The 26,713-nt window shown below is 37.8% G+C and overlaps 1 protein-coding gene across 6 annotated transcripts in view; it reads left to right on the top strand.

Moving 5' to 3' along the window:
- Positions 1–26,376, top strand: part of LOC105470305 (DNA polymerase theta) — a 107,131-nt gene extending 80,755 nt beyond the window's left edge. For 5 of the 6 annotated variants that reach the window (XM_011722163.3, XM_011722161.2, XM_071092362.1 and 2 more), the window contains 6 exons: positions 4,588–4,772; positions 7,518–7,629; positions 17,700–17,824; positions 21,829–21,982; positions 24,769–24,887; positions 25,387–26,376. In XM_011722163.3, coding sequence (XP_011720465.1) covers positions 4,588–4,772; positions 7,518–7,629; positions 17,700–17,824; positions 21,829–21,982; positions 24,769–24,887; positions 25,387–25,500 — 809 coding nt within the window. In that variant the 3' untranslated portion in view covers positions 25,501–26,376. The remainder of the gene's footprint in view (positions 1–4,587; positions 4,773–7,517; positions 7,630–17,699; positions 17,825–21,828; positions 21,983–24,768; positions 24,888–25,386) is intronic. The other variant, XM_011722160.3, reaches the window with a different exon arrangement.
- The last annotated feature ends 337 nt before the right edge of the window (positions 26,377–26,713 follow it).

Below are 26,713 nucleotides of genomic sequence, written 5' to 3' on the forward strand. Positions count from 1 at the left end.
AAATTTATGTTTCATATACATCTTATAGACATAGCCTAAAGGTAATTTATACAATATTTTAAATTTTGTTCATGAAACAAAGTTATAACTTTGACCTGTTACAACAGGTCAGTTGTAGAACTTTCCACTTGTGGCATCATGCCAGTGCTCAGAAAATTTTAGATTTTGGAACAGTTTGGATTTTGAATTTTCAGATTAGGGATGTGTACCTATAGTATGTCAAATTCAAAGGACTGTTACTTAAATAAAAAAGCGACTCTAAATTCATCAACATCAGAGCATTTTTAAAAATTTTTAATATTTTCAATTTATATAACATGTTGATTGTAATTAAACTATACTGCATATTGATTTATTCTTGAAAAATGCATAAAATTATCATTATTATTGTTGTTATTGGTAGAGATGGGGGTCCTACTATGTTACTCAGGCTGGTCTGGAACTCCTGGGCTCAAGTGATCCTCCAGCCTTAGCTTCCCAAATTATTGGGATTACAGGTGTGAGCCACCGCACCCCGCCCATTATTAATTGGTTTTATGAAAAGTTTTCATTTCCAAATAAATTCTCTTACCTGTCTAGCTAGATCAGAAGTACATTTTTCACTTTCTTGGAACCTCAAATATATGCTGTGTGATATCAGTCAAAAAACATAAATCACATTGTTCTTTTTGTCTTTGATTACTGAATACTTGGCAAATATTCTTTTGTTTCAAGAAAATATTGAATTGGAGTACAGTAAATCTTTGTAGGACTCTTTCATGAATGAGCTTTGACAGAGTACACAAGATTGTTAAATTCATTGTCAGAAATTTTCAACAGTTCCTTAAGCTAGTGATGACTCAGCATTTGTACACATATATAAAATAATTTTAACTGTATTGTAACACTTTTGATGGTCTGATTTAGAAAACTGAATATAAATCTTTTTTATATATATAGTAGAATGAAGAAATAGGGAAACATCATTCTCCTGTTTAAAATTCTAAAAAAATAGAGGTTTTTAATGACAAAGCTAGAGCATTGTCAGTATGATAAAAACCAATTTTTTTGTATCTATTTAAAATTCTTCTTTGACAAATGTGAAAGATTCCAAAATATCTGTGTCACTGGTTTGATTTTGTAAGCTAATAAAATTTGGAAGTCCACTGAGACAAAGCCTATTCAGAATATTAATTAAGCAGTTTCTCTGTTATGGAACAATTTATCCAAAGCCAAAAAAGAAACACTTGCAATTTGATTGATCTACAATACTGTTAGGTTACCTATAGAATCTATGGGTAATTGTTTGGTGGTGTATTAGTCCGTTGTCATGCTGCTAATAAAGACCTACCTGAGACTGGGTAATTTACAAAGGAAGGAGGTTTGATGGACTCACAGTTCCCCATGGCTGGGGAGGCCTCACAATCATGGTGGAAGATGAAGGAAAAGCAAAGGGGCATCTTGACATCTTACATGGTGGCAGGCAAGAGCTTATACAGGGGAACTCCCGTTTATAAAACCATCAGCTCTTGTGAGACTTACTACCATGAGAGCAGTATGGGAGAAACCAGCCACATGATTCAATTATCTTCACCTTGCCTCTTGACGTGTGAGTTTTGTTACAATTCAAGGTGAGATTTGGATGGAGACATAGCCAAATCATATCAGGTGGGTTATTTGAAGATCTTTCGCTTTTTGTAAAATGTGATTAATTCTTGTTATTCATAGTAGTTGCATTCTACAAAGCCACAGTGAACACTAAATTAACAAATACTGAAGCATTGCTGCTAGTATGCGGACGTTATGGTTGCCACCTTGTTGAATCTTTGGATTTTGCAGTCTTCACTAATAGAATATAAAGTTTTCTTTTGTCAGACAATTTACTTTCACATCAGCTTGGTCATTTTGAGGCCTTTAAAGGTTTGCTAACAAATGTTTAGAGTAGCCTGCACTCTAGGGCTAGGTTATTCCTGTTCATAAGGTATGGCCTTTCTGGAGTCTGCTTGGTGCTAAAGTTGTTTAAACAAGATTTCTTCTCAGTCTTGTTACAGCTTGATCATTTCTTAGCATTCAAGAATATGTTGTTGAAGTAGTTGTTCAGCTGAAAGCTATGCAGTATTTGTTCTTCCTTTAGTAATATTTATTTCTTCAGTGTTTGTTCTTTGCCTGGTGCCCTGCACTTTCTCCCTGCACAACTTAATATTTGATCAAAAATCCAAGGAGATTCCTGTGCATATTTCTGGTGCTCCTTTTATGCACACCTTTTTTCTCTCCAAATTCCAGCTGCCTCAAAGCCCCAAACTCTAGACTCTGTTTCCTTGGTTGAGAGAGATAGAGTGCTGTGTTTCAGCTCCCTTTCCCTGCTACAGATTCTGGAAAATGCCTCCATTCAGATCCCTAAGATCTTTGTGTGGCTCACCTAATTTTCTACCCTTCTCAGTGATTATAGTTCTGCATGGCTTGTTGTCTAACATCTGAGAACTTTTCTCCTTATAATTTGTCCAATTTTATAGTTGTCTGTGGTAGGAAGTCCACCAAAGTTGTGGTCATTTACAGGTTGAGTATCCCTTATGTGAAATGCTTGGAACTAGAAGTGTTTTAGATTTAGACTTTTTTTTTTTATTTGCACTATATTTACCAGTTGAACATCTCTAATTCAAAAATCCACAATCTGAAATGCCCCAGTGAGCGTGGCGTTTGAGCATCTTGTTGGTGCTCAAAAGTTTTGGATTTTGAAGCATATTGGATTTTGGAATTTTGGATTAGGGATGCTCAACCTCTATTTTAAATTAGTATTTATCTCTGTTTTTGAATAGGTTATTAACATAGTTCAGAAATCAACATGATGTAAAAGATGTGTATTGGGAAGCTTTGCTTCCTTCCCTGTCATCTACACTATCCTTCCCAACTCTTACAGATTACTACATGTATGAGGTTTTTTATGTTTTTTGATGGTATTTTCTTCCTTCCCTGTCATCTACACTATCCTTCCCAGCTCTTACAGATTACTACATGTATGAGGTTTTTTATGTATTTTGACAGTATTTCTTTATGCAGATATAAGCAAATATGGGTATATAATCTTTTCTTTCCCTATTTTTACACAAAATTAGCATTCTGTATATACTATTGTGTACCTTGCTTTTTTCATGTAATGTTTCTTTTTTTGTTTGTTTTTTGTTTTTTTTTTTTTTGAGACGGAGTCTCACTCTGTCACCATGCTGGAATGCAGTGGCAGGATCTCAGCTCATTGTAACCTCCAACTCCCTGGTTCAAGCAATTCTCCAGCCTCTGCCTCCCAAGTAGCTAGGATTATAGGCATGTGCCACCATGCCCAGCTAATTTTTGTATTTTTAGTAGAGACAGAGTTTCACCATGTTGACTAGGATGGTCTCGATCTCCTGACCTTGTGATATGCCTGCCTTGGCCTCCTAAAGTGCTGGAATTATAGGCGTGAGCCACTGTGCCCGGCCGTAATGTTTCTACACTAGAGACTTCTGCTTATCAATAAGGACATTTAAACAAAAACCAGTTTAAACTATGTGCAGGCAGTCTGTGCAGCAATCTGTGGGCTTGTTTGCTGAGTCATGGAGTAAAAACCTGTTTAATTTCAATAGATATTGTTAAATTGCCAACTAATGGGGAGGAGATTACCATTTTACTTCTCAGTAACGATGTACGAGTGTTTTTCTCCTTAGCCTTGTCACAGAGTATTGTCTGACTTTTGTAATTTTTGCAATATAGGTGAAGAAAAATTGTTTCTTGCCATAGATTTTTCATTTCTCTTATGAAGTTGAGCATTCTTTAATATGTTTAAGGTTCTTTTGTTTTTAGTATGTCTGAACTTCTTATTTATAGTTTGTCTTTTCCTCCACAAGTAACAACTCTTTTTGTGAAATGGCAATGAGTCCTTTGTGATATCAGTTGCAAATATTTTTCTAATTTTTCTTTGACCCTGCTTTTATTTTTTAACTTTGTTTTTGTTTTGTCATGCATATCTAATCCTCCCATTTCTAATCTATAGGTAAATTATTTTAATCCTTTTAATAACTTGCTCACCTGTTGACCACTTGATTTTTTTCACTGAATGACTTTGTTATTGTCAAATCAGGGCACACATTTCTCTCCAGCCCACTTAACATTTGCACACATTGGACACCAGTTTTTTCATTAATTAATTCATTCAACAATCGTTTGTTAAGGGCCTATTATCTACCAGCAACTGTGCAAGGTTTTCTGTAGAATGAAAAGGAAAATTAAGCTTCCAATTCATAAGTACTCAGAGCAAAATAAGAGAGGCACGAAAGCACCATTTTGGATTATGTGCCAGGTGCTGTAGGAACACTGAGGAACACACTCCACAGTGGGCAGATGTCCGGGTGGCTTTACCCATATTATATGTACTTGAAAGCTACATGGAAAAAAATGACCTAAGATACAGAGCCGAATTCCATCATGTTAAGAGGAAGGTTTTAACTTTTGGCATGTGATTTCAAAGTTCTAAGTTAGAACTAAATTTTTGTCATCCTACTCAATTATATGATATAAAATTTGGATTGTGTGATACAGAACTTGGTCCTAGCTTTTCTGAAATCACTTCTACTTCAGGTGGTTTAATACTGGCTGCTGACTACTCCCAGCTTGAACTGAGGATCTTGGCTCATTTATCCCATGATCGTCGTCTCATTCAAGTGTTAAACACTGGAGCTGATGTTTTCAGGAGCATTGCAGCAGAATGGAAGATGATTGAGCCAGAGTCTGTTGGGGATGATCTGAGGCAGCAGGCAAAACAGGTGATTTTTGTAAACATGCTTAATATAAAGGAGAAGAATTTAGTGACTCAAAAAAATTTTAAAATGGTCTCAATTATTTGCAACTGAGAAACAGTTTCTCCAACTTTGGATCTTTCAAAGCACATTTCATCTGAGCTTATCTCATGGTATTCATTATATTTTCTTTTGTGGTGGCAGTAGAAAGAACCAAAAAGACTGAGATCTGAGGCTACTTCGTGTCAGGAAAACCATATGCATTTAAAGCCATTGTATGGCTGGTCACAGTGCCTGGTACTCAGTAGATGTCATTGTGGCAGTGGTGGTAAGAGTGTGTGTGTTAGTGTGCACCCGCATGTGTGCTCATGTGTATACTTAAAAAAACATGTTTCTAAGCCGGGTGCAGTGGCCCACGCCTGTAATCCCAGCACTTGGGAGGCTGAGGCAGGCAGATCACGAGGTCAGGAGATCGAGACCATTCTGGCTAACACAGTGAAACCCCGTCTCTACTAAAAATACAAAAACTTAGCCGGGCTTGGTGGCCGGCGCCTGTAGTCCCAGCTACTCGGGGGGCTGAGGCAGGAGAATGGCCTGAACCCAGGAGACAGAGCTTGCAGTGAGCTGAGATAGCACCACTGCACTCCAGCCTGGGCGACAGAGCGAGACTCCATCTCAAAAAAAAAAAAAAATCTTTCTAGTCTGTAAGTGTTCTGAGGTAAAGTTCCATATTTTCGTGTTTGTGTTTTTTTATAGCATCAAGCCATAGTGCTTTGTATAGAAGGTGGTCTCTAAATGTTTGTTGAAAAATATTGCTGACCTGTAGATTATAGTTAGTACCTGATAGCTTTTTAGCTCTTGAAGTTATTGGTTAGTTAATCCACTTATTAGGCAAAGAGTAAGTCAAAGGCCACATTTATGCCATTTCCTGGCCTGGATTAACACTGATGCTTTCTTACCACATGGCTTGTGGGAAATCTGATGCCATTTGCAAGACAGTAGGATTGCTAGCTGACGTAAATGCACATCACCGTACTCTGAGATCCTGCTGTTTTTGTGCTTTTGTTTCACATTTACACTTCTAATTCCTCAGAGCTATAGGGTTTGTTTGTTTGTTTATTTATTTATTTATTTATTTATTTTTTATGCAGAGGTGGGATCTCAATTTGTTGCCCAGGCTGGTCTTGAACTCGTGGCTTCAAGTGATCCTCCCACCTTGGCCTCCCAAAGTGCTGGGATCGCAGGCATGAGCCACGGCACCCAGCCTCACAGCTGTACTTCTTGACTGGCTCATCAAGCATGGAACACTTTCTCTAACCACCTGTTTAGCACCAACACTTGTTTCTTCCACTATTTAAAAAGCCAGCTCTGTCCTCTCTGTCTGTTTAATCCCCAGAGGCATCCTGCATTTAGCAAGAATCAAACCCTAGGTAAAATAGGTAATATTCCCATATTTAATTCTCATAACCCATGAGATAGCTATTATTATTACCATCACCATTTTATAGAGGAGGAAACTGAAGCACAGAAAGTAATTTGCCTAAGGTCATGTAGCTGTAAGTGGTAGAGCCAGAATAAATTCAGAATGCCAGAACTTGAGCACCCTGACTTCCTATCCAACACACTTCCCCGCCGGAGACAGCTGCTTCTATTTAATAGATTCTCACATGATTTAAGAGTGTTCATGCTATTCCAGTTTTTGTTTGTATCACCAGGCACCGAACCACCTAATCCCTGAGCCTTGCTGAGATCTCAGACAGCACTAAGTAACATGAGATAAAAAAACAACAGTAGTAACAACAAAACAAAACGTGAAAAAGAAAAAAAGGAAAGGAAAAAAGCCCTCTCTCAATATATTAAAAAACGTGGGGATGGGGGTAGACTTTAGCTAGCTTATGCTGAAAGTTTTTTTCGGAATTCTGATAATCATGCGAGTTATCTTTTTAGATTTTATTTAATGATATGTATACAGAGCTTGCTTTATGTCAGTTTCCTAAACAGTTACAAGTAAAACCTAGCAATCCTTTAAACCTAACAATCCCATGATATAGATATCACTGTCTTCATTTTATAGATGAAGAAATTAAGGTACAAATTGGTTAAGTGACTTGTGCAAGATTATACATTTTGTGAATGATAGAGCTAGGCTTTGAACCCCGGCAGTCCTTATGATTAAATCAGACTTTCTTTAATGGCCTGTTTAGATCATTTCCCTTCACTACTCCCAAAATTTTCTTAGGTGTTTTTGTTTGTATTTAAGTGAAACGAATTCTGCAGTTGTAGCATTTTAGGTGGCTGCGAGGTGAAGAGGATATTTTTTACCAGTTACGTCTTCGTCATAAAGTCACGAAGCCTACTCTTTCTACTCTTCAAGTCTTCAAGGGCAAGAAGAGGGATGTTTGTAATGCTTCTCTTCCCTGACTCCTAAGCACTTGAAGTGGAAGTTAATGAAGTTCTGTGAGGAGTAAAAAGTTGCTATAAAGACTGCTGGATAAATGACAAATAGTCAAAAATAAATTTTTCCTTAGATCACACATACCTATTCATTGATACTCCCTCCTGCCTTCCTCTCTCTCTCTCAAAAAGTAATGCTGAAAGGCAGAAAAGATGTTTGCTGGATATCAGCCTCTGGATCTAACCCACCAAAAGCAATCTAATCATTTTTTGACTCACTGTGAAATAAAAAGTTTGCCGAAATTCCAATCCTAATGAACCCTTTTATTTGCACTTTATGTACTTATAACCTTTATTTGTTGGATGACTCCCTTTCAGATTTGCTATGGGATCATTTATGGAATGGGAGCTAAATCTTTGGGAGAGCAGATGGGCATTAAAGAAAATGATGCTGCTTGCTATATTGACTCCTTCAAATCCAGATACACAGGTAATTTATCTTCTAGATAGTATTCTTTTCAACCATCTTACCATATTATATTTTAAAAAATTTGTATAATGGAGTTTTCTTTTGAAATATCTATTAGTCAGACATTTTCATCAGGCATTGTTAAGGGTAAAAAATATTAACCTTATAATCACTTACTAAGAATGTGATAATCTTATTTCATATTTTTCATTAAAGTAGGGACAGAATAATAAAATGCAGTTGATATAAATCTACTGTGTCATTGTGAACAACCCATAAAATCTAGGAGTTGACTGGTGCTTTGGTTTGGATAGCTGTAGTTCGAAACAGTTAACTATTGAATATATATACTAGGAACTCTGATAATTGCTAATTAAATATATGGGGGAATTCTGAGAACAATTGCTGTTACGGAGCAGTTTGAGTATTGTCTTAAATGATCTTTTTTGCCTGTTTGTTGTAGTATAATTTACATATAATAATAAGATTCACCCTGAAAAAGGTATATAGTTCTGTGAATTTTGACAAATGCATATCGTCATAAAATTTACACCACAACCAAGATATAGAACCATTACTCTATCATCCCAAAACCTTCTTTTATGCTCTTTTTAAATCAGCACTGTCCTTTACCCCCATTGATACTGAAGCAAACAATGCAATACTGGGCATGGTGGCTCACGTCTGTAATCCCAGCACTTTGGGAGGCCGAGGTGGGCAGATCACGAGGTCAAGAGATCGAGACCATCCTGGCCAACATGGTGAAACCCCATGTCTACTAAAAATACAAGAATTACCTGGGCGTGGTGGTATGCACCTGTAAATCCCAGCTACTTGGGAGGCTGAGGCAGGAGAATCGCTTAAACCTGGGAGGCGGAGGTTGCAGTGAGCCGAGATCATGCCATTGCACTTCAGCCTCGGAGTCAAGAATGAAACTCCATCTCGAAAAATAAAATAAAATAAAAAATGAATCAAGCGGAAATTCTGGAGTAGGAAAATGCAATTGATATATTGAAGAGTATCAGAGTCTCTTAATAGCCGAATTAGTCAAGCAGAAGAATTACTGAGTTTGAAGACAGGCTATTTGGAAATTCACAGAGGAGACATCCATTCAAAAAGGATGAAGCACACCTGCAACATCAGAAAATAGCCTCAAAAGGGAAAATCTAAGAGTTATTGGCCTTGAAGAGGAGGTAGAGAAAGAGATAGGAGTAGACAGTGTATTCAAAGGGATAATAAAGAACTTTCCAAACCTAGGGAAAGATATCAATATTCAAGTAAAAGAAAGTTGTAGAACAGATTTAACCCAAAGAATACTGCCTCAAGACATTTAATAATCAAACTCCCAAAGGTCAAGGATAAAGAAAGGATCCTGAAAACAGCAAGAGAAAATAATCAAATAATATACAATGGAGCTTCAGTGTGTCTGGCAGGAGACTTTTTAGTGGGAACCTTACAGATCAGGAGACAGTGGCATGACATATTTGAAGTGCCAAACGAAAAACAGCTTTTACCCTAGAATGATATATCTGGCAAAAATATTAATATCCTTCAAACATGAAAGAGAAATAAAGACTTTCTTAGACAAATGAAAACTGAGGGATTTTATCAACACCAGAGTTGTCCTACAAGAAATGCCAAAAAGAGTTCTACAATTAGAAAGAAAAGGATGTTAATGAGCAATAAGAAATCATCTGAAGGTACAGAACTCATTGGTAATAGTAAGTATGCAGAGAAACACAGACTATTATAACATTGTAATTGTGATATATAAACTACTATTATCTTAAATAGAAAGACAAAAATATTAATCAAAAATAACTGTAAAAGCCTTTCAAGACATTGGCAGTATAATAAGATATAAATAGAAACAACAAAAAGTTAAAAAGTGGGCTGGGTGCAGTGGGTCACACCTGTAATCCCAGCACTTTGGGAGGCAGAGGCAGGCAGATCACCCGAGGTCAGGAGTTCAAGACCAGCCTGGCCAACATGGTGAAACCCCATCTGTACAAAAAATGCAAAAAATAGCTGGATATGATGGTGGGTGCCTGTAATCCTAGCTACTTGGGAGACTGAGGCAGAAGAATCGCTTGAACCCGGGAGGCGGAGGTTGCAATGAGCTGAGATTGCGCCATTGCACTCCAACCCGGGAGACAGGGTGAGACTATTTCTCAAAGAAAACAAAAAGGCTTATAAGACATTATTTGCAAGTCTCATGGTAACCTCAAATTAAAAAAAAATATAACAGATACACAAAAACTAAAAAGCAAGAAATTAAATCATACTACCAGAAAAAATCACCTTTATTAAAAGGAAGACAGGAATGAAGGAAAAAAGGAGGGAAAAAAAACACACACAGGACAACCAGAAAACAATAAAATGGTGTTGTCCTTAACTGTCAATAATGACATTGCATGTAAATGGACTAAACTTTCCAATAAAAAGACACAGAGCGGCTGGATAGATTTTTCAAAAAAAGAAAAACAAGACCCAGTGATCTGTTGCCTACAAGAAACACCCTTCACCTCTAAAGATATAGATTGAAAATAAAGGGATGGAAAGGAGATTCCATGCCAATGGAAACCAAAAAAGATCAAGAGTAGCTATACTTGTATCAGACAAAATAGATTTCAAGACAAAAACTATGAAAAGAGGCCGGGCGCGGTGGCTCACGCCTGTAATCCCAGCACTTTGGGAGGCCGAGGCGGGCGGATCACAAGGTCAGGAGATCGAGACCACGGTGAAACCACGTCTCTACTAAGAATACAAAAAATTAGCCGGGCGCGGTGGCGGGCGCCTGTAGTCCCAGCTACTCAGGAGGCTGAGGCAGGAGAATGGCGTAAACCCAGGAGGCGGAGCTTGCAGTGAGCCGAGATCGCGCCACTGCACTCCAGCCTGGGCGACAGAGCGAGACTCCGTCTCAAAAAACAAACAAACAAAAAAAAACTATGAAAAGAGACAAAGAAGGTCACTATATAATGTAAAAGGAGTCAATTAAGCAAGAGAATATAAGAATTGTAATATGCACCCAATATTGGAGCACCTGGACATATAAAGCAAATATCATTAGAGCTAGAGAGAGAGAGAGAGAGAGAGATCCCAATAATAATAACTGGAGACTTCAACACCCCTCTTTGAACAGTGGACAGATATTCCAGACAGAAAATCAATGAAGAAATTATACTAAATCTGCACTATAGAGACCAAATGGACCTAATAGATATTTACAGAACATTTCATTTAATGGCTACAGAATACACATTCTTCTCCTCAGCACATGGATTATTCTCTAGGATAGACTATATATTAGATCACAAAACAAGTTTTAAAATATTCAAAAAACTAATATCAAGTGTCTACTCTGACCACAATTGAATACAACTAGAAATCACTAACAAGGGATTTTGGAAACTATACAAGCATGGAAATTAAACAATATGCTCTTGAGTGACCAGTGAGTCAATTAAAAAATTAAGAAGGAAATTTTAAAATTTCTTGAAACAAATGATAATAGAAATACAATATACCAATACCTATGGGATACAGCAAAAGCAGTGCTAAGAAGGAATTTTATAGCTATAAGTGCCTACATTAAAAAAAGAGAAGAAGAAAAACTTCAAATAAATAACCTAAAATGCATCTTAAAGAACTAGCAAAGTAAGAGCAAGGCAAATCCAAAATTAGTAGAAGAAAAGAAATAATAAAGATCAGAGCAGAAATAAAGAATGAAATTGAAACAAAGAATACAAAAGAACAACAAAACGAAAAGTTGGTTATTTTTTGTTTGTTTTTCTTTTTTTGTTTGTTTTGTTTTGTTTTTGAGATGGAGTCTTGCTCTGTCATCCAGGCTGGTGGGCAGTGGCATGATCTTGGCTCACTGTAACATCCATTTCCTGGGTTCAAGCAATTTTCCTGTCTCAGCCTCCCAAGTAGCTGGGATTACAGGTGTGCACCACTATGCCTGTCTAGTTCTTGTATTTTTAGTAGAGACAGCGTTTTGCCACATTGGCCAGGCAGGTTACGAACTCCTGACCTCAAATGATCTGCCCATCTTGGCCTCCCAAAGTGCTGGGATTACAGGTGTGAGCCACTGCACCTGACCTGAAAATAAATTAGTTTTTTGAAAAGATAAAATTGACACAACTTTAGCCAGACTAAGAAAAAGGAGAAGATCCAAATAAATAAAATGAGAAATGAAAAAGGAGACAGCACAATGAATACTCCAGAAATTCAAAGGATCATTAGTGGCTAAGATGAGCAACTATATGCCAGTAATTTGGAAAATCTAGAAGAAATGGGTAAATTCCTAGACACATACAACCTGCCAAGAGTGGACCATGAGGAAATCTAAAACCTGAACAGTCTAAGAACAAATAATGAGATCGAAGCCATAATAAAAAGTCTTCCACAAAGAAAAGCCTGGGGCTCAATAGCTTCCCTGCTGAATTCTACCAAAAATTTAAATAACTAATACCAATCCTACTGAAACTGTTCTGGAAAATACAGGAGAGAACACTTCCAAACTCATTCTATGAGGCCAGTATTACCCTAATAACAACCAGACAAAGACACATCAAAACAAACAAACAAAACCTACCTATTGGCCAATATTTCTGATGAAAATTGATGCAAACATCCTCAACAAAATAGTAGCAAATGGAATTCAACAATATATTAGAAAGATCATTCATCATGACCAAGTGGGATTTATCCCTGGGATGCAAGGATGGTTCAACATATGCAAATCTATCATTGTGATGCATCATATCAACAGAATGAAGGATAAAAACAATATGATCATTTCAATTGATGCCAAAAAGGCATTTGATAAAATTCAACATTCCTTCATCATGAAAACCCTCAAAAAACTGGGTATACAGGAAACATACCTCTACATAATAAAAACCATGTATGACAGACCCACAGCTAGTGTCACACTGAATGGGGAAAAAGTGAAAGCCTTTTCTCTAAGACCTGGAACACGACAAAGATGCCCCCTTTTGCTTTCATCACTATTATTTCAAATCACACTACCTGACTTCAAATTATACTACAGACATACGGTAACCAAAACGACATGGTACTGGTATAAAACAGACACAAAGACCAATGGAACAGAATAGATAACCCAGAAAGAAACCCACACATCCACAGTGAACTCATTTTCAATGAAGGTATCAAGAACGTACACTGGGGAAAGACAGTCTCTTCAATAAATGGTGTTGGGACAACTGGGTATGCAGAAGAATGAAACTGGACCCCTATCTCTCCCCTATCACTGTTATTCAACATAGTACTGGAAGTCCTAGCTCGAGCAATCAGATAAGAGAAAGAAATAAAGGACATCCACATCAGAAGGGAAGAGGTTAAATTCTCGTTGTTTGTAGAAGATACGATGTTATATTTGGAAAAACCTAAAGACCCCATCAAAAAACTATCAGAACTGATAAACAAATTCTTTAGTAAACTTGCAGGATACAAGATCAACATACAAACATCAGTAGCATTTCTATATGCCAGGAGCAAACAATCTGAAAAAGAAATCAGGAAAGTAATCTCATTTATAATAGCTACAAATAAAATTAAACCCTTAGGAATTAGCCAAAGAAGTGAAAGAGCTATGTAAGAAAAACTATAAAACACTGATGCTAGAAATTGAAGAGGACACAAAAATATGAAAAAATATTCCGTGTTCATGGATTGAAAGAATCAATATTGTTAAAATGTTCATACTCCCCAAATCAATCAACAGATTTAATACATTCCCTATCAAAATACCAATGACATTCTTCACTCATCACAGAAATAGAAAAAAAAAAAAGTACTACAATTTATATGGAACCATGAAAGACCTAGAATAGCCAAAACTATCCTGTGCAAAAAGAACAAAATTGGAGAAATCACATTACCTGACTTCAAATTATACTACCGACATACAGTAACCAAAACAACATGGTACTAGGATAAGTACTGGTATAAAACAGACACAAAGACCAATGAAACAAAATAGAGAACCCAGAAAGAAACCCACACATCTACAGTGAACTCATTTTCAATAAAGGTACCAAGAACATACATTGGGGAAAAGACAGTCTCTTCAATAAATGGTGTTGGGACAACTGGATATGCAGGAGAATGAAACTGGACCCCTATCTCTCACTATATACAAAAAATCAAAATGGATTAAAAACTTTAAGACCTCAAATTGTGAAACTACTACCAGAAAACATGGGGGAAACTCTCCAGTACATCAGTCTGGGCAAAGATTTCTTAAGCAATACTCACAAGCACAGGCAACCACAGCAAAAATAGACAAATGAGATCACATCAGGTTAAAAAAAAAACTGCATAACAAAGGAAACAACCAGCGAAGTGAAGACACAGCCCAGAATGGGAGAAAATATTTGCAGATACCCATTTGACAAGGGATTAATAAGCAGAATATATAAGGAGTTCAACTCTGATTTTAAAATGGGCAAAATCTCTGAATAGATGTTTCTCAAATAAAGACATACAAATGGCAAAAAGGTTTATGAAAAGGTGCACGACATCACTGATCATCAGAGAAATGCAAATTAGAACTAGAATGTGATATCATCTCACACCAGTTAAAATGGCTTTTATCCAAAAGACAAGTGATAACAAATGCAGGCGAAGATGTAGAGAAAAAGGAACTGCCATTCACTTTTGGTGGGAATAAATTAGTACAACTACTGTGGAGAACAGTTTGGAGGATTCTCAAAAAAACTAAAAATAGACTGGGTGCCGTGGCTCACGCCTGTAATTCCAGCACTCTGGGAGGCTGAGGCAGGCGGATCACAAGGTCAGGAGTTCGAGACCAGCCTGGCCCATATGGTGAAACCCGTCTCTACTAAATACAGAAAAATTAGCCAGGCATGGTAGTGGGTGCCTGTATCCCAGCCACTCGGGAGGCTGAGGCAGGAGAATCGCTTGAACACGGGAGGCAGAGGTTGCAATGAACTGAGGTCACGCCACTGCACTCCAGCCTGAGCAACAGAGTGAGACTCCATCTCAAAAACAAACAAAAAACGAAACTAGAAATAGAGCTATCATATGATCCAGCAATCACACTGCTAGGTACATACCCAGAAGAAGGGAAGTCTGTATACTGAAGAGACATCTGCAAGCACTCCCATGTTTATTGCAGCACTATTCACAATAGCCAGGATTTGGAAGCATGCTCAGTGTCCATCAGCAGATGAATGGATAAAGAAAATGTACGTATACACAATGGAGTACTATTCAGTCATAGAAAAGAATGAGATCTTATCATTTGCAACAACATGAATGGAACTGAAGGTCATTATGTTAAGTGAAATAAGCCAGGCACAGAAAGACAAACTTCACATGTTCTCAGTTATTTGTCACTCAGCAAAAAATTAAAGCAATTGAACTCGTGGAGATAGAGAGTAGAATAATGGTTACCAGAAGCTGGGAAGGGTGTTGGGGGTGGGGGGCGTTGTTAATAGGTACAAAGAAGTAGTTAGAATGACTAAGAACTAGTATTTGCTAGCACAACAGGGTGACTATAGTTAATAATAATAAATTGTACATTTAAAAATGACTAAAAGAGTATACTTGGAATGTTTGCAACACAAATGATAAATGGCTTGAGGTGATGGGTACCCCATTTTCCCTGATGTGATTATTATGCATTTCATGCCTGCATCGTAATATCTCATGTACCCCATAAATATGTACACCTACTATGTGCCCACAAAAATAAAAAAATTATGAAAAATGTAAAAGCAAGGTACAAACTGGGAAGAAATATTTGCAGTACTTCTATTGAACATAGGATGTATATCCAGAAGGAACTTTTACCATTCAATGCTCAGAAGTTCAACAATCCGATAAATTAAAGGTCAAAAGATATGAGGAGACACTTTCCAAAAATATGAATGACCATATTAAACATTGTCATTATTTGTCATCAAGCAAAAGCAAATTGAGATGCCAAAAAACAAAGAGATGCCATTACAAAACACTAGAATGGCCAATATTAAAAACACCATCTTTTACATTGTTCATTTAATTGTAAAATGGTAAAACTACTTTGGAGAACAGTATGGCTCTTTTGAATAAAGTTAAACATCCATTTAACTATATAACCCTGCAATTCTACTATCAGGTATTTGTGCAAGAAAAATGAAAGCATGTCCAAAGGAAGGCTCGTACATTAATATTATAGCAGCTTTATTCACAACGGCCAGATACTGAGAACAGGCCACATGTCTATCAACAGCAAAACGTATAAACAAATTTTGTTATACGTCCACAACGGAATAGTATAGATCAAGAATAGTAATTAAATATTGATACTCAGTACAATATTGATGATTCTTTTTTTTTTTTTTTTTTTTTTTGAGACGGAGTCTCGCTTTGTCGCCCAGGCTGGAGTGCAGTGGCCGGATCTCAGCTCACTGCAAGCTCCGCCTCCCGGGTTTACGCCATTCTCCTGCCTCAGCCTCCCGAGTAGCTGGGACTACAGGCGCCCACCACCTCGCCCGGCTAGATTTTTGTATTTTTAGTAGAGACGGGGTTTCACCATATTAGCCAGGATGGTCTCGATCTCCTGACCTCGTGATCCGCCCGTCTCGGCCTCCCAAAGTGCTGGGATTACAGGCTTGAGCCACCGCGCCCGGCCCAATATTGATGATTCTTAAAAATGTTTTTCTTAGCAAAAGAAGGCAAACACAAATGAGCATATACAGTCTCATTCAATTTGTATGATATTCATGAACATGAAACTCAAGAGTGTCATAAAGCAGATGAGTGAGTTTCTGAGGGTGATCATGGGGCCTGACTGTAAAGGGAGATGAACATGTTTCGTATCTTGTAGTAGTAGCTGCAGGGGTGTGTACATTTGTTAAAATGCCTCAAACTGTTTAAAGTGAGTGCATTTTGTTGCATGTAAATTATACCTCAGCACTGATTGTTTTTTAAAGTAGCTCTTTGAGTATTTGGAGGTCTCATCGGAGTTCAGTAAGAGATTTTGTAGAGGTGCAGCCTCCTAAATCTCACCATTTTCTTTCCTCTTCACCCGAAAATATCACAGTAATTCTTAAACAGAAAAAGACGAGAGTCTGATGGCTTTTGGAAATTCCCATGCTATTGATCACATATTGCCAACAATATGGCAAAAGGATTCATCCTGGAGATGCTTAAGACATAATGACCGACCCAGATTGCAAAGGATGAATGCTGGTCTAGGAAATACGAATACATTTGAATACTACGCTACACATAGTCTTTTTTAATTTTAAGAAGTGGGTCATGTTTATTCCTAGTGAAATATTTATCATAACTCATGCATTAATTTCAGCAAGGTCCTACTTTGGATCATAGTGTAGATGGTAATAAGGAGCTATTGAAATGTTTTAAACCTAGGAATAAGATGAGAGAGTAAAAGAGGATTCACACAATCAACAGAAACTTGTGAAAAGTGATGGGGAATAATCTTAAGATCCTGGAGTAAAAACACTTAGATATCTGCACTGTTCTGGAATTTTTAGTTTTATGTTTTGTTTTTGTTGTTGTTACTCAAAAAACAAAGGCCACGTACAGTGCCTCACACCTATAATCCTAGCACTTTGGGAGGCTGAGGTGAGCAGATCACTTGAGCTCAGATGTTTGAGACCAGCCTGGGCCACATTACGAAACCTCATCTCTACAAAAAATACAAAAATTATCCTGGCATGGTGATGTGGTGCTTGTAGTCCCACCTACGCAGGAGGCTGCGGTGGGAGGATCACCTGAGCCTGGGGAGATCCAGGCTGCACTGAACTGTGATGGCACCACTGCACTCCCGCCTGGGCGACAGGGTGAGCAAGATCCTGTCTCAAAAACAAAAAACCCCAAAGAGTTAGAGTATTTCATTTCTAAAGTGTCTTTTATTTCTAACTTTTTGAGTCTAGAAAAGGTGAAAGTTTGTATGCCTGGTTTGATGATATCATATTAATGTTAAGAATCATGGTGGGGTTTTGGTATATTTTGCTATATTTAAACCAGTGAATAAAGTGAAGGATATACTTCAGTTCTAATTAATTATTTCTGTATTTTCTTCGTAGGGATTAATCAATTCATGAGAGAGACAGTGAAAAATTGTAAAAGAGATGGGTTTGTTCAGACCATTTTGGGAAGGCGTAGATATTTACCAGGAATCAAAGACAACAACCCTTATCATAAAGCTCACGTATGTTGAAATTTTTTAGGAATTTTAAGTTAACATTTCAATGACATGTACTTTTTCAGCAGAGTAAATACTACAAATGTCCATTTTAGGGATTACTGGCATATTAATTGTATCTTCTGTGTAGACAAAGTCAACCATTGGTTTCATTAAGGACTTCTGAAGTGATGGCACATGCCAGTATTTGCTGAACAGAGTCTGGGGGATTAATGTAAACGTGTCTTTACTTAATAATACTTTAAATGTTCTGTTGCAGTAAACCAATTATTTGTTAGCTTAGGTAATAAGTTGTAAATAAACTTAACTTTTACATTTGCTAATTATTCTTTGTTTCCTATATCATATATTAATTTATCATATCATACCAAATTGCTAACATTCCTCAGAGTTTAGCCAGTCACTAAATTTTGATTAATTTTTGGTTCATTCTACTTGTTTGCTTATTTTAAAAACACTATCTGGCCAGGCACGGTGGATCATGCCTGTAGTCCCAGCACTTTGGAAGGCTGAGGCAGGAGGATTGCTTGAGCCCAGGAGTTTGAGACCACCTTGAGCAACATAGTGAGACCCCCATATCTACAAAAAAAAAAAAAAAAAAATAGCTGACTGAGGTAGTGCATGCCTGTAGTCTTAGCTACTTGGGAGGCTGAGGTGGGAAGATTGCTTGAGCCCAGGAATTGGAGGCTGCAGTGAGCCATGATTGAACCACTGTATTCCAGTCTAGGTGGCAGAATGAGACCCTATGTTAAAAACAAAAGAAAAAAACAAAAAAACCACTATCTCGTCAGAGATTATTAGGATATCCCAAATAGTGAATAAGGTTATTTTTAACAGCATTTAAAAGATTTATTGATATGTGCTCAAATTATGTTTAAGTCTCTTTCTGAATTCATTGGGATTCATCAAAGTATTCTGTGTACCTGAGTATTTAAGCTTCTAGTATAATTCAAATCTTCCTATTTTAACTAGATGTTTTTTGCCCTTCACCCATAACTTTGTGTTTTAGTGCTCATTAGACATTGCATGTAGTGAAAATACCCAGCTAAACTTCTGTCGAGCTCAAAGCCTTCTGAGCATTAATGCTTTTAGGGACTGTGGAAGAATAGTTGGCTTTTTGTTACTTCTTTACTCTGTAGCCTCTCATATATCCACATGCAAATATCAGATATTTATCAGGCTTTTACTGTATCTCTAAGTGAACTAGTAACTTTAGTTGATGGACTAGGAAACCTAAGTTTTAAGTCTTGGAAGAGATAATGCAAACAAAAAAATATATATATGAAAACATCATTGATATACTTAATTATTTAGGTTTCAGGAGAAAGAAAGACTTAAACAGATTCTTGAAGGCTATTTAAAGTTTAGGCTGTTGGGAATGAGAAAGGATAACTGAGTGAGGACTGGCTAGAAGCCAAACTGGTAGGAATGGAGAGTTTGAGTTGTCACGTAGGGGTAGATAATTTTCTCCTGGATAGATGGAGCCAGCTGGAAGCTAGCTAGGAGACTAAAAGGCTTCTTCTAAATGACAGAAGGCTTTTAATGGCAAGCTGAGAAATTTGGACTTGATCTAATAGGAACTGATTATGTTTTCTGGAATTTACATGATAAAACATGGAATATATAGTTATTAATGTAAATGAATCATATGTTTGTGAAAATATTATTGCACCTGAAGATGTGAGAGAGTAATAAGGCTTTTTCATGCCAGATACTTCAGTGTTAAAGTTCTGATTCATCATGTTGCTGCTGAGGAAAAAAATTCCAGCCCTCTGAATTAGGAATAGAGTAAACATAGCCAGGTTGTTTTTTGGTTTTTGTTTGTTTTGGTTTTTGCTTTTGTTCAAACTTTTGTTGTACTGAAAAGTACATTCTCACACATAGAGAATGTAGATTTCACTAAATTATCACAGAGCTACACCTGTGTAACTACCACTCAGGGCAAGAAATAGAATATTGGCAGTGCCCCAGAAGCGCCCCTCATGCATCCTCCTAATCACCACCCATCGCCTTTCCAGAAAGAGCCACTGTTATAACTTCTTTTTTTTTTTTTTTTTGAAACGGAGTCTCGCGCTGTCACCCAGGCTGGAGTGCAGTGGCCGGATCTCAGCTCACTGCAAGCTCCGCCTCCCGGGTTCACGCCATTCTCCTGCCTCCGCCTCCCGAGTAGCTGGGACTACAGGCGTCCGCCACCTCGGCCGGCTAGTTTTTTGTATTTTTTAGTAGAGACGGGGTTTCACCGTGTTAACCAGGATGGTCTCGATCTCCTGACCTCGTGATCCGCCCGTCTCGGCCTTCCAAAGTGCTGGGATTACAGGCTTGAGCCACCGCGCCCGGCCATAACTTCTAACACTGTAGTTTTGTTTTGTATTTTTTGAGCTCCGTATACGTCATATATGTATATTTTTGTATCTAGCTTCTTTCAAAATTACGTGGGTAAGTCATTCTTGTTGTTTCATGTAGGAACAGCTGTATACTGTTATATGAATATACCATAATTTATCTGTTTTTCTCTTGATAAGAACTTGGGTTTTCAGTTTGAAGCTAAACTATTGTGTTTTTGAACATGATTGTACAAGGTTCTTGGTGCATTGATGTTTGGTAAAGACACAGTGGTAGGATTGCTGCGTATTTTCAACTCAGTAGATAAAGCCAAATTGTTTTCTGTGGAGGTTACAGCAGTTTGTCCTCCCATCGTGAGAGTATGTGAGTCCTCACTGCTCTACATTCTTGTCGACACTTGCTGTTAAGCTAATATAATTTTAGCTATTCTGGTGGGTATAAAGTAGTGTCCTGTAGTTTTAATTTGTGTTTCCTTGGCTGCTAGTGAGGTAACCTTACAAATGAGCAACCTTATAAATGTGTTGTTAGCCATTTAGTTATTTTTTCATGGGTAAATACCTATTCTGGTTTTCTTTTTAAATTTTCTGTTGAGTTTTCTGCATTTTTTCTTATCAATTTTTAGGAACCTGTTACTGGTTACATGTGTAGAAAATATTTCTCTCCCACATTGTGTGTGGCCTTTTCTCCTTCTCATTAGTAATTTTAGTTGCAGAGAGAGGTTTTTGTTTTATTTTGTTTTTCTTAAAGACAGGGTCTCACTGTGTTGCCCAGGCTGGTTTCAAACTCCTGGCCTCAACTGATCCTCTTGCCTTAGCCTCTTGAGTAGCTGAGATTACAGACATTTCATATACTACAAGTTGGGTACAGCTCAGGTGACAGAGGACTAGAGAATACCTCTCGTATTACATTGACACCCCCCACCCCGCTCCCTGGAGTAGACCTTTTTCATTTTCTGAGATATTTTGGGGCACTGGGAATGATATTCATATATAGATGACACCTGGATATTAACCTAAACTGCCTCCTCTACTCTTCCAAGATGATTAATTTTAGTGGGCAGGAAGCACTTGGCAGCAGTCATTTCCAGGAAGTTATAACTGAATACCCAGGGATCTAGGATGTGCATTTTCACTAGCCGCTAAGGATTTGCCTCAGCAGCCCATGAAAAGCTCTGATTCACATCAGAGGGCTCCATACCTGCTGGGCTCAAACTCTATAAGACCAAGAAGCCATTGGTATAGAGGGTGTGCTTAGAACATTCCAACCCACATCCCAAAGAATGATATTCTACTTATTTAGGATTAAGATTATTTTGAGTAGTAGATCTTTTAGAATGATGCCTAGAACAGCCAGACACTGACGAGATAAATACATTCTAAGCGCAAAGTAGTTTTTGGATCCTAACTAAGTAGTCAAGATACTAAGCTGAAGCAATCTGACCTTCTTATATTTTTGTCTGCCCTAATGTGGAAACCCCAGAATCTAGAGACATGGACCATGATAGTTGTTATTCTTAGGATGCATCCTGATAGTTGGTGTCCTGGGTCACATCTCAGTCCAGCTTTCCAGTCTGGCTGCTAATGTGAGCACTGATCTGTGGACACTGAAGGAAGGTATGAAATCATGTTGGCATATCTGGTGGAGCACCTGTTAATTGTTTTTTATAGGCTGAGCGTCAAGCTATCAACACAACAGTCCAAGGATCGGCAGCTGATATTGTCAAAATAGCCACAGTTAACATTCAGAAGCAATTAGAGACCTTCCACTCAACTTTCAAATCCCATGGCCATCGAGAGGGTATGCTCCAAAGTGACCGAACAGGTTTGTTCATAGATGAGTCCTATGCTGTGACATGGCGAGAATAATTATATCGGAAATGTAAATGGGAAGTATTTTTTATTTTATTTCTCAACAGTTCTCAAATGTTTTGGTCTCACGATGTCTTTAGACTATTAGAAATTATTAAGGATTTCAAAGAGCTCTTGTTTTTGTGGGTTATGTCTATATATTTACCATATTATAAATTAAAACGGAATTTTAAAACATAAGCATTTAAAGTAATAACAAACTCACCTGTGAGCTGTGCTCTTATAAGAAAATGAAACTGAAAAAGGCAAATAGCTTCATAGTGTTATTATGAAAGTAATTTTGACTGCAGATTTTGGGATCCTCTGTGGTCTTCAGACCATATTTTAAGAACATGTTGATTTTCCTATTTATGACCTTCAGTGTTCTCTGGTCTTAGAATATACTTTTGATCTCTTTATCACATATGTTACTTTGCTGACATTGTTTTCTTGTTCTTATTTTCAGAATATTTTCCCTCAGTTTTCGCTTTATTGCTTGGATAAATTATTTCTTGTACTAACAAGTACAGTGAAATTTTCTTTTTTTCTTCTGTCACATGTCCATAGTTCTGCTTTAAATACTATTTCACTGTCACTGAGATTGTCAAACCATGACAGCAGACTTTTTTTTTTTTTTGAGACAGAGTTTCACTGTGTCACCCAGGCTGGAGTGCAGTGGCACAATCTCTGCTCACTGCAACCTCTGCCTTCCAGGTTCAAGGGATTTTCCTGCCTCGGCTTCCCGAGTAGCTGGGATTACAGGAGTATGCCATCATGCCTGGCTAATTTAAAATTTTTTTTTTTTTTTTTTTTTTTTAGTGGAGAAGGGGTTTCACCACGTTGTCCAGGCTGCTCTAGAACTCCTGACCTCAAGTGATCTGCCTGCCTTGGCCTCCCAAAGTGTTGGGATTACAGGCGTGAGCCATCATGCCCAGCCAGGAGGCATGTTTTAAATTTTCCTGGGAAGAAATTAAGGTTTGGTGCATACAGAGGAAGAAAAAGCTGCTAGAGATGGGGCAGAAGGGTCGCGCTCAGCTATTGAGGATAAGATTTGCTATTTCTGGAACAGACATACATACAGGTTATAGAGAATAATACAGTCAGTTATAACGTGTTCACTTATGTACGAAAATATGTAGATATAGAAGTTTATTTTCTCATTAAGTGAGGATTATTAATTTTGTCATCAGTCTCCCCCCAAAATATCTGAGACCCCTCGTTCATTTTGAGTGTGGGACTATGTGTGTATATACACACACATACACATTTATATTTAATAGAGGGAGAATATAATTAAACTTATTTGGGGAGTAATACTGTGCTGTGTGCTTTGGGGATTTAGAAGTAAAAGTTATCAATCTATGTTTAAATTTAAGGTCTATTTAAGAAAGGAGAGGAAGGTATGATACCGGACTAAAGTATTTTTATTAATTCCACACAGCAGAGTGATAAATGTCAAAATGAGGATACAGACAATAATGACTTTAAGAGTCAGTGGAAGGCGATATGACTCTGTCACTAAGGATGGCTTCATGGTGTCATGCCAGCTTAAAGTGGTGCTAGGTCAGTGGGATGAAAGGAAGGTGAGCGTGAGGAAACAGACCACATGGGGAACAAGAACATCGTGGCATTCTGCATCAGAAGCCAGGTAGCCAAGGGAAATCAAGAGGTCTAAGCCATGGTCATCAGAAAGCTAGAGCATCCAGACAGTCAATGGTGTGAGCCAAGTGTGGCTTCATGGGGCAGATCAGATTTCAGCCGAACTGGTGAACAGAGGTACAGCCTTTGCAGTCCTAGTGTGGAAGCAGCTTGCTCCAGCCTCAGGTGCTTTTGTTTGCTTACTGTGTGAGAGCCACCTCTGAGCAAACTGGCCCTGCAGATAGTGACAGTTGAAGAACTCTATCTCTGAGGGAAGCACCAGATACTGAGGGAGAAGGTACTCATGCTGGACCTGGAAGATAAGCAGAGAATTTGGACAACAGAAAGGAAGATGTCTGCTGTGAGGTTTAAGCAAACAAGTAAAGGCAGTTCCAGTAAAGGTGTTCATGTGGAGCTTTATCTTTTTGGGCAGAAGGGCATAATCTGTACCACTAGGTCCAGCTAATGGGGAAATAGTAACTAAGTCTAGTACATATTTTGAAGTTATGGCCACTGGAAGGTATGGATTATCTCCATAGAAAAACGTACAGACATAGACTCTTATATATAACCGCAAGGGGTTTATGTAGTCTCTGAAGTCCACTTTGGGAGCCTAGGTTTAGAATTACTTGTTTAGAGTGTGTACGGTTCAACTGGGGAAGCATCAGTTCTATCATGATGACACTTCTGGCCATACAAAGACATGAGGGGGTGTCCCCCTTAAGAAACACTGCATAACAGTATTAGTTTGCTTTCCTGGGGCAGGAATCAGGCCCCATACCTTCCTGGTGCTATTACTCAGGTGGTGGTAGGGGGACTCCATGGAAAGAGAAAATGTTAGTTATTCGTGAGAAATAAGTTGGACTAGAGCTTGGAGCAGAGTTCCTCACACCCCATTTACTGACTTCTTCGGGAGACTCCTTCTTTCTGGGAGGAAGTTGGTGAGTTTACACTGGATAGTTAGGATAGGTAGCAACCAGCAAGTAGTTATTTTCCTGATAGTTCTTAATCTTGTGTGTTCTAATCTTTTCATTAACATTCCTCAGAGTTAGTCAGGATCTCTAAAAACATTCTCCTATGACTCAGCGACATGCTGATCAGTTTTGCTCCTTTTTCATGAAGCAGGATTATTACGAAAGAGAAAACTGCAAGGGATGTTCTGCCCAGTCAGAGGAGGCTTTTTCATCCTTCAACTCCATGATGAACTCCTGTATGAAGTGGCAGAAGAAGATGTTGTTCAGGTATTTTTGCAATGCTTGTGTCCATTCTATAGGAAGCCAAGACACTGGATTGTCAGGCTGACAGCTTTTTTTCCTATGCATGAGGATTTTGGAACTCTACCCTAGCCCCAGGATGGCTGTATAAATGTTGAGTCCTTACAGGTAGAGAAGTTGCCAAGAGTGTTCCATTTTGTACTCGTTCTTAATCAGTGAAGAAATTGCCAATGCAGAGATGTTTTTGTCTTGGAGGAATTAAACACAAATTTGGAGTCTTTCCCTGAGGGTTTCCAAGCTCCAAGCATTCTAGAAAAAACTTTCAGAAACTCCTGCTCATCCGTGAAGAAGAGTTCGAGATGTCTTTTTATGTATTTATTTTTATTTTTATTTTTTCTGATTTAGCATTTTAAGCACCATTGGGTGAAGAGCTCCAGTCTGGTTTATAACCTTCTCAGGGGGTGACTTGGGAAACATTCTTTGACTGAGCAGAGAGTTTGTTAACCTCATTTTTTTTTCCCCTTAGGTAGCTCAGATTGTCAAGAATGAAATGGAAAGTGCTGTAAAACTGTCTGTGAAATTGAAAGTGAAAGTGAAAATAGGTGCCAGCTGGGGAGAGCTGAAGGACTTTGATGTGTAACTGTGCTGCTGATGAAGTCCTCCCAGGGAAGCCTGTGCAGATACAGTCGCCTGGAAAGAACAGAGATTACCCTCTCACCTTCCTCAGGAAAACAAACTTTCAAGTCTTGATAGACTTAGCCTAGTGATTTTATAGTGAGAGTTTCAACCTATATATTAGGATCTGTCTTTATAGCATCTTCTGGGAGAGTGGGGGAAGTAAAATACCAAGTATAATAGTTACATTCACTTTCAAAGAGCATCTATGAATTTGCCTTTTGTAATTTACTGTGGCTTTAAACATATTCAGAACAGATGCTTGAAATATGCACTTAGCACTTTGGCTCCACCTCTGTCTGGGTAAACCATGAAGAATATGAAGCTGCTGCCTCTATCGACCCCGACAGAGCCACAGGCAGATAAAGATTTGGTTTCACCCTGGTGGTGTTAGGCATTGTGTGTGACTTTTTTCCCTCTAATATCAATTTTAAAGTACCGAAATAGTATTTTAAAATAGTATTAGCTAATAAATTATGAATTCTATAAAGTGGTAAGACTTGGTATAGTTAGAGTCTAGGAATGAATATTCGTGAAATGTTTCTTATTGCTTTTCCTTCCCTCATTCATACAATGAATGTATTTGGAACACTTACATATTATAAAATAAACTATACCTCTTCAAGAGGTATCCTGTTCTGTAAGATCAGATGTTTTTATTGCAGGTAAATATAATACTGCCAGAGACAGAAAATACCCCCTTATCAGTCCCTTAGTGCCTCTTTCTATTTGTGGCATCGTGAGAAAACCCATGCTGAAAAGACTGTACTTTGTGATCCCAATCAGAGGGGTGGAGCTAATCTTTTGCTGTTGAAATAAAGTGAATTTATGAGAAACTTTATATCAACAATTGTTTTGTTAAAAATTGTAGTTGGTCTAAGAGTGTCAGAAACCCATGTCCCTTATTTAGTTACTCCATAGCTTGTTCATAGAAAGCACTAATTATATTCTTAATCAGTCACCAGAAGAGCTCTTTTATGTTTATTAATCAGAATAATGAAAAAAAGATAGTTGCTTTAGAAAGTGTAATCCATTATCAGTAGTTGACTATTAATGCATAAGAGACATAGTTTTTTTGGGGGCGTGAAAAAGGCAGAGATGACAGCAGTAAGAGGGAAGATAAATCATTATTTCTTTTGCCATATTTACCTGTACTATGTTTCTTTTTTTATTATTAT

Source organism: Macaca nemestrina, chromosome 2 (assembly GCF_043159975.1).
Source record: "Macaca nemestrina isolate mMacNem1 chromosome 2, mMacNem.hap1, whole genome shotgun sequence".
Classification (NCBI taxonomy): domain Eukaryota; kingdom Metazoa; phylum Chordata; class Mammalia; order Primates; family Cercopithecidae; genus Macaca; species Macaca nemestrina.